The sequence below is a fragment of the Xiphophorus maculatus genome, chromosome 1 (assembly GCF_002775205.1).
Source record: "Xiphophorus maculatus strain JP 163 A chromosome 1, X_maculatus-5.0-male, whole genome shotgun sequence".
In the NCBI taxonomy this organism is placed as follows: domain Eukaryota; kingdom Metazoa; phylum Chordata; class Actinopteri; order Cyprinodontiformes; family Poeciliidae; genus Xiphophorus; species Xiphophorus maculatus.
The window spans coordinates 5,214,328-5,233,253 of record NC_036443.1 but is presented as its reverse complement, the minus strand read 5'-3'; the positions used below and the strand labels follow the sequence as shown (position 1 = coordinate 5,233,253).

The 18,926-nt window shown below is 40.8% G+C and overlaps 1 protein-coding gene across 8 annotated transcripts in view; it reads left to right on the top strand.

Annotated features, from left to right (window-relative positions):
• myt1 (myelin transcription factor 1) overlaps nt 1–18,526 on the top strand; it is a 58,898-nt gene extending 40,372 nt beyond the window's left edge. For 2 of the 8 annotated variants that reach the window (XM_023333203.1, XM_023333183.1), the window contains 11 exons: nt 321–578; nt 1,142–1,296; nt 2,795–2,857; nt 3,184–3,252; nt 5,272–5,334; nt 5,639–5,719; nt 6,198–6,419; nt 8,239–8,330; nt 9,635–9,738; nt 13,051–13,194; nt 13,977–18,526. In XM_023333203.1, the coding sequence (XP_023188971.1) occupies nt 321–578; nt 1,142–1,296; nt 2,795–2,857; nt 3,184–3,252; nt 5,272–5,334; nt 5,639–5,719; nt 6,198–6,419; nt 8,239–8,330; nt 9,635–9,738; nt 13,051–13,194; nt 13,977–14,117 (1,392 nt within the window). In that variant the 3' untranslated portion in view covers nt 14,118–18,526. Of the gene's footprint in view, nt 1–320; nt 579–1,141; nt 1,297–2,794; nt 2,858–3,183; nt 3,253–5,271; nt 5,335–5,638; nt 5,720–6,194; nt 6,420–8,238; nt 8,331–9,634; nt 9,739–13,050; nt 13,195–13,973 lie in introns of all 8 variants that reach the window. The other 6 variants (XM_023333185.1, XM_023333164.1, XM_023333172.1 and 3 more) reach the window with 5 other exon arrangements.
• Nucleotides 18,527–18,926: the final 400 nt, after the last annotated feature.

Genomic DNA, 18,926 nt, shown 5'->3' with positions numbered 1-18,926 from the left:
GCACATAAGTAAAAAAAAAACTGAAAAAAAAGTCTGACTGTTTTATAATAGAATAGAATAGAATAGAATAGAATAGAATAGAATAGAATAGAATAGAATAGAATAGAATAGAATAGAGGTACTTTATTCATCCCAGCAGGGAAATTACTTCGCAGTTACAGCATAGAGACAAGATACAATAACAACTACCACTGAGTAGTAGTTCTAGATAAAATAAAAAATAAAATATAAAATGCTATGAATTGTAAAAATATAAAAGGTATTTGTATTTGGTTTGACTCGTTTGTTCATTCAGCTGTGCTTCTCTGCTTCCCACTCAGGAAATGGACATTGAGGTGGATGAGAACGGCACGTTGGACCTGAGCATGAAGAAGCCTATAAAACGGGAGGGCAGCGTGTCCGGCACCAGCCCCGGGGTCCGCTCCCCGGATCCGTCTTCGTCCTCCTCCTCTTCGTTCCATCACAGCGGAAACAGTGGAATGACGTCCCCGAACCTTCATACGTACAAGCAGGAAGACTGGGAGGGACCTCTGGATTTCACCAAACCCAATCGCCAGAGGGAGGAGGAAACAGACGAGGTCAGTGCAATTAAACGGCCGCTTTCAATTACACTACGTTTCCTGCTGCATTAGTCACAGAGGAGCTATTGCGGCATAAATAACAATAGACGAAACAGAGCCTCAAGCCTTTGGAATGAAAACTTCTTGTTTACATCACTTTCTTTGTCTAATCGCCTTTTCTTATTTCCTGTCCCGGTTCTCCTCTTTCTATTATTCATTTATTTCAGTGAAATGCAAGAGTTACCACGAGGTTAAAACATTGCACTGCGTAGCAGAGGTGGTGTGTCAGGTGCATTGCACCATCCAGGATTTGGCATATGCTAATTTTCACCGCTTTGAACTTTTTCAAAAGAAATATAAAGGGCCTTGGATGTTAATTTTTTATGAGGACACTTTGCATTTGGAAAATTGAGTCTACAAAAGAATAAAAGGGGGTCGTGTGTGTTTGGAGTTTTGCAAAGTTTTTCTTTTTCGTGTTTTCTTTTTTTTGCTTGTTTACAGCCAAGCGAAGTGATTCATGGAGACAATCATCAGAGATTGAGTTAATATATCGTATCTGTTCCTGGTATGTCTTTTTTTAGATGGAACACACAGGTCAGTCGTACGTCTCATCTGACCCAGAGGACTGTGACATGATGCAGGACTGTGTGGAGGACAGGAAGTACCCCGGAGAGGTCACGACCCCGAGCTTCAAAGTCAAGTTTCAGCCCAAGGACAGCAAGAAAGAGCTGCTCTCGTGAGTAACCGTTACACTAACAGTTCGACAGGCTCGTTATTTTGTATGACATCCTAGCACTCCAAAGAGTGGTTCAACTCAAACTCAGAGCTTTTTGTGTTTGAGGAAACTTTCATTTTGAGTATGATTTGAGCATCTGTGCACAACTCAATTAAAATTCGCTTTCGGTGGCTTCATGCTGTTTCAACGTACAACATCTGCGCTTATGAAACTTTTTTTTTTAACATCACTTATGCAATTTAATCCCCAAAACTTCTACTCTACGTTTCTGAGTAGAAATAGTTGAAAATGAAGCCGCGCTCTCACAAAATTAGAGGCTCACGAGAAATAGGATAACAGCAAAAATGTATTATCTCTCAATCCATAATCGCATACATACGTTTAGAACCTTCGAGCTCAGATCGATTGGCACTAAATTGCCACGACTGATTCACAGCTGCTGCCAGTAATAAGCACAAACCACTTTTATGGATGCAGAGGATCTCCTCTATCAAAGCAGACACCTCTGCTAAGTGCCGTACGGCAGTAGAATCATGCCAAACAAACACCTTCACTGTTTATTTCAGGAAGCCGTTAAGTTTTTTTCTCCCTGTTGAAAAGAGTCAGAAACTTTGTTTTACAAATAAGGAATAAAACTCAAATTGTAAAAAGATGTCTAACCTGATAAGCAGCATGTGCCTTTCATTGGCCGCTCTAGAGGGAAAGGAGCTCAGCTTGCTAGCAAGTCTGACTAAAGCATTAGCACCGAGGCTATGCTAGTTATGACGACTCAAAGCAACAGCTGACAGAAACAAAATCCTCTATTAAAATATAAAGACAATTTTCACGAGTCGATAGAAATGCACATTATGTTTCAAACTAATATACATGATTACAGTTTTTATTATTTTAATCAGAGATGCACCAATTGAAGTTTTCTGGCAGATCAACGATCTTTTAAAAGCCTGATGTGTTGATTTTGATTTTGGCCGATGTCGATTTTTTTGGTCTGAAAAGCAGAGCAACAAGGTTGGCAACAGCAGTGGGTCGACTTAGCTGTCGCTCAGTCCTCTCTCATGGCAGAGCAAACGGGGACAGTGGCTGATTTTCATAAGTTTGTGGATGTAGATCAGAGAGGTGGATAGGATTGGTGGGTCAGATCGATTTCGCATGGAAGTATCAGCCGATTGCCAAGGAAATCGGGGCTGATTTATCGGCCAGCTAATGTATCGGTGCTCCACTAATTTTAATAGATAGTTTCACACAAACCACCACACACATTTATTTTTTCCTTTTTTTGTGCTAGATCCAATAATAGAAGTCATTTATCTACCTTATTTTGGTTATTACTTGATAAAAACTGTGAGGTTTACATGCATTAAGGGCAGCTTCTTCGTCTCCATCAGGGATCTGTGCTTTCTTCTTCTTCTTCTTCTTCTTCTTCTTGTGCTCGTCTGTTCTAACTCTTGGTCTCTGCCTCCCTTTTCTCCTCCTTGCACTTCTGTTCTTTTCTCTGTAGGTGCCCCACACCCGGCTGCGATGGCAGCGGCCACATAACAGGGAACTACGCATCCCACCGCAGGTACGTTCAGTCTGAAGCCCGTTAGCCCAACGTGTGCGGCTCCTGCTCTGTCAGCGCTAATGTGACACGTTTAGCTCTGCTGAGACTCTGAGTCCAACAAAAGACCAAAACAAACATTTGATCTGATCTGACCTGCTAGAGTGAGCCCTAAAGCAAAGACTGTCAATGACTTTAATACTTATCAGTGATTTACTTCTCTCTGTCTGCCCTCTTACTCCTAAATGACCTTGGTAAGCCTTTGCTTTCTGGATTTCCCTTCACTCACGTCTTTCTCCCCTCTCGCTTTCCTCGTCCTCTCCTTCGCTCTTTCTCCTCTCTTCTCTCAGTCTGTCTGGGTGTCCTCTCGCTGATAAGAGCCTTCGGTCCCTCATGGCGGCCCACACTCCTGAACTCAAGTATGTCTGCTCTTCACCTTCGTTTTTCACTGTCGTTTCGGCGCACTGCTACTGACACCGTCCAGCGCTGCACTCTGCTGACGTTAGCTCAGCTACTGTCTCTGCTGCTGCGTCTGTCGTTGTGTTTCTTTCTGCAGATTGCTCTCTGCTCGCTTTAACATCACTCAGCTCATACGAATAAGTACAAAAAAAAAGTAGCGCTAAAAATGCCTTACTTAATTATTTTTGAATAATTTAATTAATTCAATTTTTTATCTTTATTGAGCAAAGATGCACAAAACAAACAGGTTTTGCATTGAAGAACAACAGATATGATACAATGTGTAGAGAATCAGTTGTGAGACAATTGAAGGTTAAATTTAAGCAAGATGAAGAAAGACATATTTTAGGGATAGGAAATACAGTAATACAATTCTTCCAAGATAAATAAATGTAGCAAGAAAAAAGAAAAACACAAACAAAAACACTAAATAATTGATTAAATAAAACATTAGTCAGAGGTTTTGGGAAAATATTTTATGTATTTAGAAAGAAACATGTTGCTTTTTTTTGCTTTTTTATCAAAATGAAGGATTCACACAGAAATTCCGACAGAAAATTAGTCATATTTGGTATCGAGTAGGGTTGTTTTGATAAATTGGCCCAGATTTCCTTAATTTTGGCAGATCAGCGAAGGGCTGACACTTACATATGAAGCAGATCTTATCCACCGACCCTATCTACCTTGGCAAAGGTCTAAAAATCAACCACTCCGCTCTGCTGTGAGAGAGGTTTACTGCTGGCCCCGCCCACCGGGTCCTGTCTGCATGTTTGCAATTAACAGTATTCACCCCAGTGTGGCAAACTCGGTGACTTTCTTGCTATATTTAGAAACATTTCAGACAAAAAAAATCAGCATTGGGCAAATACTGAATATCGATAATTGGCAATCAGCCAGAAAACTGCAATCGGTGCAGCGCTAGTACAGAGTTTGCAGACGTTTTCTTTATACTGCATAATTACCATTGTCAGAGTTATTGTAATAGCAGATAATATCCTTGAGTCTCAATGAACGTGCAGTTTCAGTCGCAGTGGAGAAAGTGAAATTCAAGGTCACTCCAACACGTTTGGGATATGTGATACGAGTAAAACACAAATGTTTTCACACTCTTTCACAGTTTCACATTATGACACCAACTTCAATGTGCTTTGTTGGGATTGTTATTTTACTGCATAATGGTGATGTTAAAATAACGCCTTCCTCTCAGACAAACATAGTGATGGGAGTATTATGCTATGGGGAGGCTTTTGCTTTGTCTACTATACTGGAGGATCTTCAAGATGAAAGTTGCTTGGATATTATTTTATCAACTAAATCAAATCAATTTGTATGTACATCAATGTGGAAAGCACTTCAGAGTGATTTAATTAAGAAGTGCTAATTGAATGCAGATATATTTAATAATTAATATTCTTTAATAGTTTGCTAACAGGTACTTTTATCATTACGTTCTGCCACCACCGGCCCTTTGAGGTCATTCACCATCTTGATATGGCCCGAGATGAACATGAGTTTGACGACCCCATTTTAAGATGAAGCACTTTCGTGTGTTCTAACGGCCTAGTCAAAGTCTGCGACAAAATCCAATTGAGAATTGGTAGCAAGACTTGTTACTGCTTTGCTATCCACAAAGGCTTTCCATTCGATCTGACTGAATTTGAGTTATCTTCCAAAGAAAAGTGGAGAAAAAAATGTCAGTCTCTAGATGAGCCAATGTGGTAGAGACACAACCCAAAAGGTGGTTCTAGCCTTTTTCTCAACATATGGATTTTTTTACTTCCACTTTGTGTTCGTCTATCACAAGATCTCAATAAATGACTTCAAAATTAGTGACTGCGAAGTGATAAAAATCCGAAACACGTTTGCAGGGTGCAGTAACGAGCCATCTTGTCTCGCTGTCTCGGCTGGGTTCTGTCACCTTTAGGGAAGGTTTGGCGTTCCTTTCTAAACGCTAAATATGAAACTCTTCCCGTCCCCAGATGCCCCACGCCAGGATGCGACGGTTCGGGTCACATCACAGGAAACTACGCCTCTCACCGAAGGTAACCAACACACCGAGCAAAGAGCTCCTGCAACAAAACACACAACCAGTCAGTCAGTCAGTCAGTCAGTCAGTCAGAGAGGCCTAGTTACAGCTCATGGTAGAGTTAGACAGGAACCACATCCACATTTCCTCACCTTTCAGGCGTTTTTGATTTGATTTTCTTTTTCGGTTGGTTGGACCTCTATTTTTTTTTTTTTTTTAAAGAATATCCTTCCTTCTCATGTTCTGTCCCTTTATGCAACAGTCACCTTACCGTAACGTTTTCAACCCTCTGTTATCAACTCCATACTTTCTGTTTTCAGTCTCTCTGGGTGCCCGCGTGCCAAGAAAAGTGGAATTAAAACTCCTACCAAGGACAACCAGGAGGACTCGGAGCTTTTAAAGTTCGTACCGCTCAGAAAGCCATAACGTCTGCTTTTAGCATGACTGACGGTAAAGAGTAAAATGCAATAAAGGACAGAGAGACAGAGAAGCACAGAGAGGACAGTCACTGTGGGTCTTATGTGGAGGTGCTGACCTTGGCCTTAAGTTGAACCAAACAGTAATCGCCTTCACTGCTGAAGCACTCCAGCTGCAAACACTGACTCTTAGAGTGATGTAGAGCACAGTGCATGGAGGATACATGTTGCATTTCCACATAAAACATTAAACCTGATAACATGTACTAGTAATAATACTACAGCAAGAATACATAAAAAAAAATTACCTAAAAAATTGAAAGTGCATATCTGTTAAATAATCCCCAAAAATAACTTTTGTAGAGTATTTTTGAGTACTAATCTCCTAAACACTTCTTCTTCTTCTTCTTCTCTCTCTCTGTCTCTCTCTCTCTGTCCGACGTCTTTCCGTCCCTCCCAGCAGATGCCCCGTGCCGGGCTGCGACAGCCTGGGCCACATCAGCGGCAAGTACGCCACGCACCGCAGCGCCTACGGCTGCCCGCTGGCCGCCCGCAGGCAGAAGGAGGGCCTGCTGAACGGGATGCCCTTCAACTGGAAGGCCTTCAAGACAGAGGGCCCCACCTGCCCCACCCCCGGCTGTGACGGCTCCGGACACGCCAACGGCAGCTTCCTCACACATCGCAGGTGAGGTGCACACAGACGAGCCGAGCTGTTTCATGGTACGACTTGAGCTTAGCTTTGTTTCTCTAGCTGGACTCTCTTAAAGGGGCAGTGTTGTGTAATATCAACTTTTTTTGAGCTTTACTTATAATCAAAAACATATTTGGAGTGTTGCTTTGATTCTTTCATGCATGCTTAAGAAATTTGTTAATCTCTATGGCAACCATTCAGCTGTGGGAAACGCCTGGGTGGACGTAGCACCGCCTTCGAGGCGCAGCTCCTCCTCGGCAAGCTTCTGCCTCACAGAGCAGCCCTCCTCCGTGACTCCCCCACTCAGCTCCTTCAGACTAGCCAGCAGCAATTAGCAAAGACCTGGTGAAACTGCTAATCTGCTGAGCTCCACTTCTCAGTGCAACGCTGGTAAAAACGTTGTTAAAGAGTTAATAGAGGAGCCATGTTGTGATGACTTCACGTAGGTGGAGTTTCAGAAAGAGCAGGAGTTTTTAAAGAGACAGAGACCCAATTTCAAGATGTTAAATTACAAAGTCAAATTTCTTTTAAGTCATATTTGATATATATATATATATATATATATATAACACTTCTTTAACAACTGAAGTTAACATAGTTACTTGATTGTGTTATAAAATTGCACTATGTGCCTGGAAAATACATATTACTGCCCTTTTAAACTGAAAAGGTAAAAAACCCAATTTGGATCATATTGCTTAAACATTTCTGGATCCAGTAGGGGTTGTTCCATGCCTGGGTTGATTTAACACAACAGGAATTGACTCACTGCACTGGGTTAGGTCTTTAACACCAAAAGATTTCTAAAGTGACTAATATCTAATATATTAAAGCAATCAAGAAGTGGGTTGGAAAAAAACAACCTGTATTATTAAACAAAGAATGTTAGGGTTAAAATAATAGATTTTTACATTTAGCATACCTTTAGTTTTGGTTCAAATTGATTAATTGGTTAAATTAATAGAACAAAATCTTCATATTAGCAAAAATACATTTTTGAAAAAGAAGTGAACAAAATTCATACTGAATACAATTTGAAATTCAGTTCAAATTGTTTTATTTCCATAGTGTCAATTCACAGCAAACGTAACCTAAAAATTTATTTTCAATTCACTCATATATAAATTCCAACTGATCATAGTTATCAAACGTCAAGTTCAGTTTATTTTTCAAGTGAGTTTTAAAACGGTTTCAATCCAGCAGGCTGCATCTTTACAGCAATCCCTGATACCGAGCATGAGCGTGGCAACAGTGGAGAGGAACAACCTCCCTTTAACAGGAAGAAACCTCCAGCAGAATGTGGCTCAGTTCAACCAGCCATCTGCCACGACCCAACTGGAGGTTTGAAAAGACCGAGAGGACAGATACACACAAAGAAACAGAAGAACTGATGTAGGACTATTTCTTAATGTTCATGAAAGTAAAAAGTTAATGACAGAAGAGGGAGAACGATTAGTTCCTGGTCGACGTTCTCCTTCAGGAAGGAATCGCAGCCAAACGGAGTCCCAGACCAGGTGTAGCTTCCATGGAGGAAAAAAAAAATACCTGAAAGAAAACATAAAGTTAACAGTTGAAATAACAGTAAATAATGCAAATTGGAGAGGAGTAGAAGAAGAAAGTGAGAAAAAGTGGTCAGTTGTCCTCCACTAGCCCAAGCCTACATCAGCATAACTCTAGAGCTATCTCAGGATAACCTACGCAAGTCTAACTATAAGCTTTATGAAAAAGGAAAGTTTTAAGCCAAGTATAGAAAGTAGACAGGTGTCTTTATTACTTGATAGGTCAGCTAACGACCCTGTCTGTCTCTCTCCAGCCTCTCAGGATGTCCTAGAGCCTTGTACGCCAAGAAGAAGGCCAAGTTCCCCTCCGAGGAATATATGAGCACCAAGTTCAGAGCCACTGATGGTATGATGTTTGGACTTAACACCCTAATGCATTTATGTTACAAAGGAGGGGTTACTGAGAAAACCACAGAACAAAACATTATATGCCAGTGGTCCCCAACCTTTTTATTACTGCGGACCGGTCAAGACTTGGCAATTTTGCTGCGGCCCGGGGGAGGAACCGTCAGATAATGCTTCTGCATGTCGGTGTACCCGCTAAAGCCTTTTTTTGTTTGTTTGTTTGTTTGTTGTTTTTTGCCCCGATTTTCCCTTTATGACAATCATCCTACAACGTCCTGCAGGGTGCGGTGTGTTACTTGGTGGTGTGTTGAATATGCCCGATCTGAAATCAGGCATATTCAACGTTGTCTTGGCCTGATTATCGCAGCCTGTGGGATTTTCCCTGACTGGGAGCAAGAGCGCAGCCTGTTGAATGTGACAGGTAGCCAATCAGAAAGCGCGGTGACGTAAGAACGGAGAGCAATCCCAAACAGTTGACATGGCAACTGAGAATCCGGTGGACATCAGAAGTCATATGTGGAAATGTTTATTACTATATGTAATTGGTCCACAATCCTTAAATCGTGCCGTTTGAACCAGACCTAAAACTCACAAACTCATCTCGTCTCCACCACTGCCCTAACGCTCTCTGACTCTGGTCGCTATGGTAACGTTTACATATCCCTTCAAAATAAGATACAGATGCGCCACAAAAGCGAACATTTTACTTTTGTGAAAATTTTAACTCATGATAACGACCAATGGGAGTCCTGAGCTCGTTTCTCTGCAACGAGACGGTCCCACCTGGGAGTGATGAGAGACAATGACACCCGAAGTGTTGCTTATGCACAGGGTGCTCATGGTCTCTACGTGGCGAAGCAGTTTGAAGCTTCATTGGCTCATTAACATCCGGTCACCATATCATGCAGAGCTTGGAATGTGGGAATCACCTGCCGGGATAAATCCATTCTCCTGTCTCTTCTCTGGGCCTTTTCCCCTTCGCAAAGAAACTTTCCAAAGAATCTGATTTGTTTCTTACTCATTTTGCTGCTTGTGGGCTCAATGTTGGGGTGCAAGACGTGACTGAGAGAATCCAGTTAAAGGATTTTTAAAATAAAAGATCATCCAGAGTCAAATAATACATAAAACGGAAATATTTAATTATTTTTTGCACGGCCCAGCACCAAATTGTCCATGGACCGGTGGTTGGGGACCACTGTTATATGGTGTACAATATCTATGTTTGTAGTTGAGTGAATTGATGGGAGAAGGCTGCTTATACTCAGGTTTTCCTCTTTCACTGACATGGTTGCGCTTCTGTTTTAGTTCTGGACAACGATGAGGAGATCAAGCAGCTCAACAGAGAGATAAACGACCTCAACGAGTCCAACAACGAAATGGAGGCCGACATGGTCAACCTGCAAACTCAGGTGGGTGTCACTGTACTGCAGGTGGGTTCTGCATATATAATGCATAACATCATTTGTAGGTAATCTTATATGCATGTTGAAATAGACCCATCAGTATATTTAAATTTAAAGAAAAGCAGCAAATATGAGCATTGAAGCTCAAGGCACAGTAACAAGAGAATTCAAAATTGTTTCTGATTAAAAGCTATTATTTATTTCAGAGTAACTTTGGGTTAACAAAAACAATCAGACACTGCAACAACACAAAATATTACCAAGTATTTTTGGCTGAGTTTCTCATGCAAATATCTTAGTGCACTTGAAAATAAGACAAAACTAACTTACAAGTAAAATTTCTGCAAGATATAGGAACTTGTTTTAAGTCAACAATTCCTAAAAAATGTATTTTATAAATGACTTGTTCCGTTGGTAGATTATTTCACTCATAACCAAACATTTTTGCGCCATGTTATAAATGAAATAATCTGCCAGGGCGTGCCGTGGTGGCGTAGGGGTTAGCGCGACCCACATTTGGAGGCCTCAAGTCCTCGACGCGGCTGTCGCGGGTTCGACTCCCGGACCCGGCGACATTTACCGCATGTCTTCCCCCCTCTCCCTCCCCCTTTCCTGTCAGCCTACTTCATGAAAAGGGACACTAGAGCCCACAAAAAGACCCCCTGGAGGGGTTACAAAAAAAAAAAAAAAAAAAAAGAAATAATCTGCCAATAGAAGATTAATATTAAGGAATTATTGACTCTAAACAAGCTCCTATATCTTGCTTAAAAGTTACATGTAAGTTACTTTTGTCTTGTTTCAAGTGTACTAAGATATTTGCAGTAGAAAATAGGCTACAAAATACTTGGAGGAATTTGTGTTTTTGCAGTGTACATGTCTGTCTGCGTTCAAATATGGAACAAAACTGTACATTATTCAGTTGTGGAGAAAGTACTCAAACAATGTACTTTAGTAAAAGTACAAATAAACAGACAAAAATGTACTGTAGTAAAAGGAAAAGTACCACTTTAACATTTTTACTTAAGTAAAAGTAAGGAAGTACTGGCTTTTAAAAATACTAAAAGTATTAAAAGTAAAAGTACTTAGGTGTACTTGGGATGTATTACCTAATGGCTAATACAATATAATTAAGTGTACCTCTCATTTTTCATTTTAATACATCAGTAATGGGCCATTTTAATGAGCAATGCTGCAGATAAAGCGTGTTTTTATTGTATTCACTCTCTGTTACACAGTTTAGATTTAGATTTGTGATTCTATGCATCATAATTTCAGGGATGACCTGCAGGGTTAAATGTCATTAGGCAAAATGAGAAGAATCTCATGAAAAATATGCTTAATATCTGCCTAAGCTGTTTTCAAAATCTGACAACCGAGCCTCATCGGAACCCATATTCTAATTTATTGGATATGACTGTAAATGTTAAGATGAGTGGAAGATTATTTACATGGCGCTAACATTAATTCAGTAACCAGAATGTGGAGGAGTTTAGCGTTAGCTGGGACATTCGTGGCAGGAGACAATGATGTTTACAAACACAAGAGAGGTGACAGTATTACTTGGATTGTTACTTTTGATGCTTGAACCATTTTTCCACTTGTTCTCACAAGTGGAGAATATATATCAATATATGTTTGAATACTGATTTTGTGCTGCTTAGAGGTATTAGTGTTAATGTACCCAGTGTACTGAAGTCACTTATTTCATAATGGGTAGTTAGATTTTTTTGTGTGTGTGTGACATATTTGTTTTTCATGGCTTACTTTATCTTTTAAGACAATAATTACCAAAAAAATATAAAAGCTAAAATTTAAAGTAGTTGTCATCCATCTCTAATGTTCAGCACAAAAGTAGAAGTGTGTGTAACAGCCTCACCGTCCAACACATCCACAACTGACAACCGGAGTCTGTCCTTTCAAATTCCTTAAGTTTACAGACATTCACATTGTTTTGTGTTGCCACAATGAGCCAAACGCTGCAGATTTCTCAGACCACGTTTTACCTTGATGCTGACATCCATTCCAGCTGATCCAGACAAAAACAAAACTCACAAAATCCAACCACTCACCCCTGGCACAATAAAACATGTCCTGAGTTACCCTCTTTACCGGCAAAAATACCCCAACATGCAGCCACATCACCGTTTGACCTTTGACCTGAGTAACAAACAATCATAGGCAGTTCTCTGTTAGACATTATCATGGCTAAACTGTATATGAGTGGCATTTTTGGTGGAGTTATTTGCTACAAAAGTTTTAAAGAGTGTAATAATAATGCTTAAGAGAAGTGCTGTGAATGAAGTGAAGAAGAACAAAACTTGTATTCATTCACATAGCTCAGTGTCAGTGGATAGACATAAATGATTTTAACCCAGCCACGTCTTATTCTTGATGTCATTGGCAAGTTATTAACAATACATCATGGCATTTAGAACCACGGTCCAAAAAATCTGAAAAAAAGAAAAGCTCCTCACCCATACTGCATTAGAATTGACTCAATTAGGCCAGAGTTGTGACAGCACATCGTTTTTGTTAGTTAGCTAACTAGCAAGAATGCTAACTATTTAACCCCTTTAAAAAAAGGGATTAAATAATCCCTGTATTTAAATAAATAGCTATTCATTTTACATTAGCTGGCAGAAGATATAAAATATATCAAGGTGTTTGAATTTTTTTAGACATTCACATGATAACTGCAGTCTGGTGCGGTTTGAATGCATATATGGAGGCCAAGTAGACCAGAGACCATTCCAAAAGCAGGTAGCAGCCTATAGAACAGGGCATTCGGGGTAAATACAACCAAACCAAACATGCAAGCAGTTCTAGGGGCAGAAAAGTCTCTTAGTCGTACACCAATGGAAAAAGAGAAATCCTACAACCGTTAAAATCTCATGCCTCTCCATCGTTTCATTAAGAAGGAAGTTGTGCTTATGTCTCCTTCTGAGGTTTTTGTCTTATTTCTTTTAGTGGTTCTTGGTGCAGGAGAGGGAGGGAGTACAAGTTTTTCAAAGGGTTTGGTTTGACATAGAGCTGTGCGGAAGTGAACCACAGCAGCTGAAAATGGAAATGTAATTTTGGTCTCCAATCAAACAGAGTCTACCACACTGTCAGGTGTGAAAACCCCCTCAGTTTACAAATCAAGTATTTACGTGTGCACAAATATATACGACGATTTTCTCTCCATATATTTACGCTTGCCGCGGCCCAGGCTGGATCTGAACTGTGTGGACATTACTCCGGTGTGAACAGAGTCTCCGATAAAAACAACTTTCTTAAGTGAAAGGTTTTTTAATTTGAAAATGTCACTTTGTGTTGCAGATCTCTTCCATGGAAAAAAACCTAAAGAGCATTGAGCACGAGAACAAGATGATCGAAGAGCAGAACGAGGCCCTCTTCATGGAGCTGTCCGGTCTGAGCCGGGCCCTCATCCGCAGCCTGGCTAACATCCGCCTGCCGCACATGGTGAGGCTTCTCACGTCACAGGCTGTGTTTCCATTACAGATGTGCACAAATCTTTGTCTAGATTTTGCTAATGCCGAAGAAACACAACTTTTCAATTGCTGTGTTTACCATTAAGTAAGAAATTATATCAAAATCACAAGTAAATAAGCTTGTTCATGGATAAGTCATTAAAAATCATGAGTGTGAGCAGTTATATGAACAGCTGATAGATGATGGCCCCCATCCTCTATCAGCCGTCACCTTCTGATAGACAGTCTGCGTCTTATTCAGGCGTTGGAACAAAAAGCCCCGCCTACTTGAAAATGCATGCGGCATTTTGGGGAAATCATAGTTGCCGATTTTACAGAAGATCTATGGATTCAGCGCGTTGGAATGACACACAACTTTTTATGAGCTCTGTGATGCCACTAGATATCTGGTGGAGCCAGCTGCACATGGTCCGAAAAAAACAAAAGCAAACCATCGCCCTCCTACTACTTCCTGTTGTCTTCTTCGGCGTTTTCACCAGTAGTAACATCCGGCTAGTGAACACATGACTCATGTGGTGTGAAAGAAATTGTTTCCATTGCATTTTTGATTGAAAAACCACTTTATTGTAACTCAAAAACCTTTTATCGAAAAATATGAGGGTTTTCTTCAAAATTGGCATGTTTCCATTAAGCTGAATTCTTTTCGTATTTTAAATTTGTGCAATTTTACGGTGAGTAGAAATGCACATACCGTTCCACTTATCTCACTTGCTGTTTATCTCACTTATCACAATCTATCTTGCATGGCAGCAGGAGCCAATCACCGAGCAGAACTTTGACAACTACGTCAGCACCCTGACCGACATGTACACCAACAAGGAGTGCTTCCAGAGCCCGGAAAACAAGGCCTTACTGGAGAGTATCAACAAGGCTGTGAAGGGCATCAAAGTGTGAGGCTCGACGCGCGGCACAGGAGGGAGTCTGAAACGGCTGCTGAAGCTGGAGAGCTGGACGCAGCGGGGATGGGAGGGAGTTGGAGAGATGCTGAAATGCTCGACGATATATTTAAATATGATTCAAAAACAAAAAGGGAATTCAGGTTACTTAAATAAACGGCAAATTTTCAAATAAAATCAACCCAGGGAGCACCTCTGTTGAAGAAAAAGCGACCAAAATCCACATCATGCTGCTTCTGAGATTCAGAGGAGGAAACCTTCAAGTCAGAGTGTTTGGAAAAGCAGGAATAATGTTTGTAGGAACTAGATCCGAGGGGCTTCGACGTGCCGTATGTTTACCTGCTGAGTCTGCTTCCAACGGGGCCGGAACGCCGGAACGAGGAGGCGGGATCTGCTTCCGGACGACGGGACTTTCGCCGCTGTCCTGTAGCATTGGCTGGGAGGGGAGGAGAGGGGGGGGCTCACCAGCTGTGTGATCCACAACCACTCACGCCTACACGTGCACATACACACACTTCTCACACACATCCCAGCGAAATGAGAGACATGCTCACCTGAATGTGTGTGTCTGCAGCGGTGAGGCAGATCTCAGAGCAGCCTGGATACTCAGCAGACCAAACCCTCTCTGTTTTTTTTTCTGGAATGATGATAGGAGTAGTGTGCACACATCTCAGCTTCGGTTAGTCATATCAATAGTATTTATCAACATAGGAATTGCACTTCATTTCAATGAATAGTTTTGTGGTACGATAATTATTGTTATATATGAATTATTTAAACTTGTGAACTTTTAAATTGTAACTTATTGCCCTTTATGTTATTGAGGTTTATTTATTTAAAGCAATCTATTTATTAATAACTTTGTTTTGTAAAACAAACCAACAAAAAAAAAATGCAACTTTACTGATAACCGATCTGCAGATGTCTTAAGAATCTATAACGACAGACGAGGCGTATTTTTTATTTATTTATTTAATTTTTTTACTTTTTACGTGCAGATGTTTTATAAGGAATCAAAATTCTTTTGATAATTTTACAAGAAAATGATCTTTTTGGGTTTGTTTTTTTTTTTCTTTTCTTGTTTTCCTCCGTTTTGTTTGTGCTTTTTTCTGTTGCTGCTACAAAACCCCCCACGGGCCAGAGGGAAAAAAGAAAACGCAAAATGATGTATTTATTATTTATTTAATGAGAAAGAAGTCGACTGATGTGTATTTATTTTGTTCCTTATTTATGTGCGTGTTGTGACGGTTGAGTCTGAGTAGTTAAGAAAAAAAAAAAAGATTTAAAAAAATAATAATCCACTGCTAATACTTAAATAAAGAAACGACATCAATACCAGTACTGTTTGATTGCTTAGGCGTGTACTTAGACAAACCAGCAGCTGATTGTAAACCCAACAGAAGCACTCACTTCTCTGTTACTGTCACATTTCTGTGTTTTAATTTGCTTTCTGTCAGGTGAAGAAAAGACAAAAAAAGCTTAAAAAGAAAAAAAAAAAAGTAATTTTTGTACCTCTCCCAAGCTCTTTGTAGCGGCCAGCACTGGCTCACCCAGAACCTCTACGATGCGCCGAGGCTGCTTGGCGAATTATTCTCTGATCGTCCGTAAAACTGTTCCACACAGAGCGCTTTTCCGGGCCGTGTTTCAGCCTGGATGCATGATGATTCCTAAAATACACTGCGACATATCCAAACCCTTGAGGATACGATAAGGTCCTTTCTATCTTTGACTAACTTCAAAACATACACACCCTTGTAGCCTTACTCTAGATTTTAATTTTTTTTTTCTCAATGCACAAAGTGCCACTGATTAAAAAGAAAAGAAAAAGAGCAAAAAAAAAAGAAAAAGGAGAGCTTACTTTTTTCCTGATTCTCTGCATCTCTGCAATGTAAGAATGTCTGGTTGCCCGGGACGACCACGGCATCGAGAGAGAACGCGGATTGTTTCAAAATGCCTTTATTTCTCTGCCAAGATGGCCATAAGTACACTATATATACATTCTGTACAAATAGATTTTAAAGAAGCTATATATATGAATATAAACATACATATATTTTTCCAGTGTAATTGTTGACTTCTTCTTCTTCTTCTCTTGTATTATCAGAAGCTGTTCAGGCGAGACGTTAAGGGTGCGTCATGGTGAGGAGGCGGTTGCTCCTTCTTTAATATCACTTAGACCTGCTCAACTGTGGCTTTAAACATTCAGTCAAGCTGAAGTCGTTGATGGTTAGTGGAACAGTACTTTTGGATCCCGTCAGTTTCCTTCCTCCCCCCCCCCCCGTCTCGTTTTTTTCTTTTTTCTTCTTTTCGTCCACCTGTCTCGTCTTTGGCCCGAAGGTGTGCTAAACATCAGCTGCATGTTTACGGCTGAACCTGAATCCTAAGTGTCAGTGTGAGTTCATGTATAGTGGAAAAAAAAAAGACGATGCCTCTGAATAATGTTCTGCACATTGTGTTCAGCGACGTTGTGCAGTTTCTGAATATTCTTCTTCTTTGTGTGTTGTTCATGGTAAAGGCCTGCTCGCTCCGAGCTCTTTCGTGTTCAGACAAACCAGTAGGAGACGTTAGTGTGACCTGCCTTTGGGGTGAAACTATTCCCATGTGTAGCTCTGATGTCCAAGGCATGTTGTAAATGTGCTCTTAGCCAGCGTAGAATGTGCACTTTCTGAGTAACTCGTCGAAGATGCCAGCAGTTGAAGTCGGACAGATCTGAGATCAGGAAATTTCCTGTGTTTTCTCTGAAGAGTTTCATGAAATGATTATTATTACTTTTTATGTTCTGGAGGCCTTTATTTAACAGCGGTCAGACGGGAGAAGCGCGTTGTGAGACAAGACATGCGGCAACAGGCCGAGACTCGAATCTGCAACGGCCGCGAGAGCTAAAGGTCTCCGTAAATGGGTCGCGCGCTCTACCCCCTGAGTTTCATGAAATTAAAGGATTTTCTTTTTTTCAAATTCTGGGAAACCAAAAAGAGAGAGTGACGGGAAAGGAGTTGCTTGGTTCTCAGGTGACCTGCGGCAGAGCGGAGCATAGCCACAGGTCGAGCAGTCAGCTGAGGCCAGAGGCGATAGCAGCGGCTGGATCAAGGCCTCGTGTGAAATGAGACGAGCGCGTGGGAGTGGAAAATTGATTTGCCGGGCTGCACAGCCTCCCCTTTTGTTGTCGGAGGAGGCGTTTGTTGCATAAATATGTGGACGTCACTCAAGAGAATGTTAAAGCTTTTCCTGACTTTTTAGCCCTCCTCCCAACCCCCGCTCCCACCCCCCACCCGGTCGCTCCAGCCCCTCTTTACCCTCTCCCGGGTCTTCTTTGCGTCTTTCCTCAAGAAAGATTGCTTGGATGCATTTGGTTAACAAAGTAGTGTATTTTTTCCTCTTGAAATGCACAAGAATTCTACCCCGAGAGTGTTAAGACTGTGAATATTCTCCTAACCTATTTGATATGGCATGACCCCTTTTAAACTGCTTGATGAAATTGTCTACTGAGATATGTAAATGAAGAACACTGAGGCCATGAAAGCAGAGCGTTTTAAGAAGAAAAAAATTTTTGAAAAAGTCAGCTAAGAAAGCGAACTCAGCCCACGGTCGGTCCTGCACCCACGCACTGTATGTTTTCCTATTTACATAGAAGTACCGAGTGATGGAGTCAGTTTTATTGTTCTGATCGGAAAAAGAGCATTTAACAAGACGGGGCTCCGTTTTTTTTCCCCCCCACTTTTCCCCCTCTCTCAATTTTATTTGATGTGACGACACTTTTCAGGGAATTCAGTCAACACCAAAATCCAAATGTGAGTGTGAAGGGGAGATATATAAGGAGAGACAGAGAGAGAGAGAAAAACTGAGTGGCACTTTTTCATCAGGCTGTCCAAAATATAACAAAACCAAAAGAAACCCCCATTTTTTCCCACCTCCCCAGCCGTAGTTCTCAGATATGTGTGGTCTTATCATGTGTGCCTTTCTCCCTCCACTCATGTCAACATATGGTATGTTTACACCCATTCAATTACTGCTGAAAATCCTCGGTCCTGATCCAGATGTCTGACTTTCAGGGGGAAACGGGTGGGGGTGGGTTAACGGTTTTACTCTGTGGAATAAAGCGTGTCATCTTCTGTCCGCTGCAGACAGAGAGCACTCTGAGTAACAGGGGAAAACTCAAAGCTTTTGTCTCTCTGAAGAAACTGTGATCTCATTCTGTCGATTCAGGTACCACAAACTGCACGGACAGTTTCTGTGAAGGGATCTGAAGCTCGGCAGTCATCTCTAGATAATGCATCAGAGTGCAGGGCATTATTTTGACATAAGTGGAAAGAGTTTCTGTACATATTTGTATCCAGACAAAAAAGAAAAAAAAAAAACAGTGTTATTTGTTGTTGTATCGAAGTTGAAAATGGTTTCGAAACTAATAACGATTCTAAAAATAAAGAATAGTCTGTGACAAAACAAAAAAAAAAACTCCACAGCCAAGGGTTGTCCTGCTAGCACATTTTTACAGAGATGAGCTATTTTTACTGGTGATTTTCTAGACACTGACGTTGAAATCCTTTAAAAAAAAATAAAAAAATAGTATAAAACTTCCAGAAGTACAAGCACTTCCATTACTATAGAATGTGTGATCATTTTAGTTACTTTTGTAGATGTGGCTGTTCCTTTGCGACTGCACCGTTTTGTAAAGTGGGACAGGCCTTGGCTGTGTGTTCTTAGGGATTCATGCTTTTGTTTAACCTTTTTTTTTGGGGGGGGGGGGTTATAACACTGTAGATTGGCCAAGTTTGTGGATGTGTGTTTGTGTACTTGTTAACATGTTCCC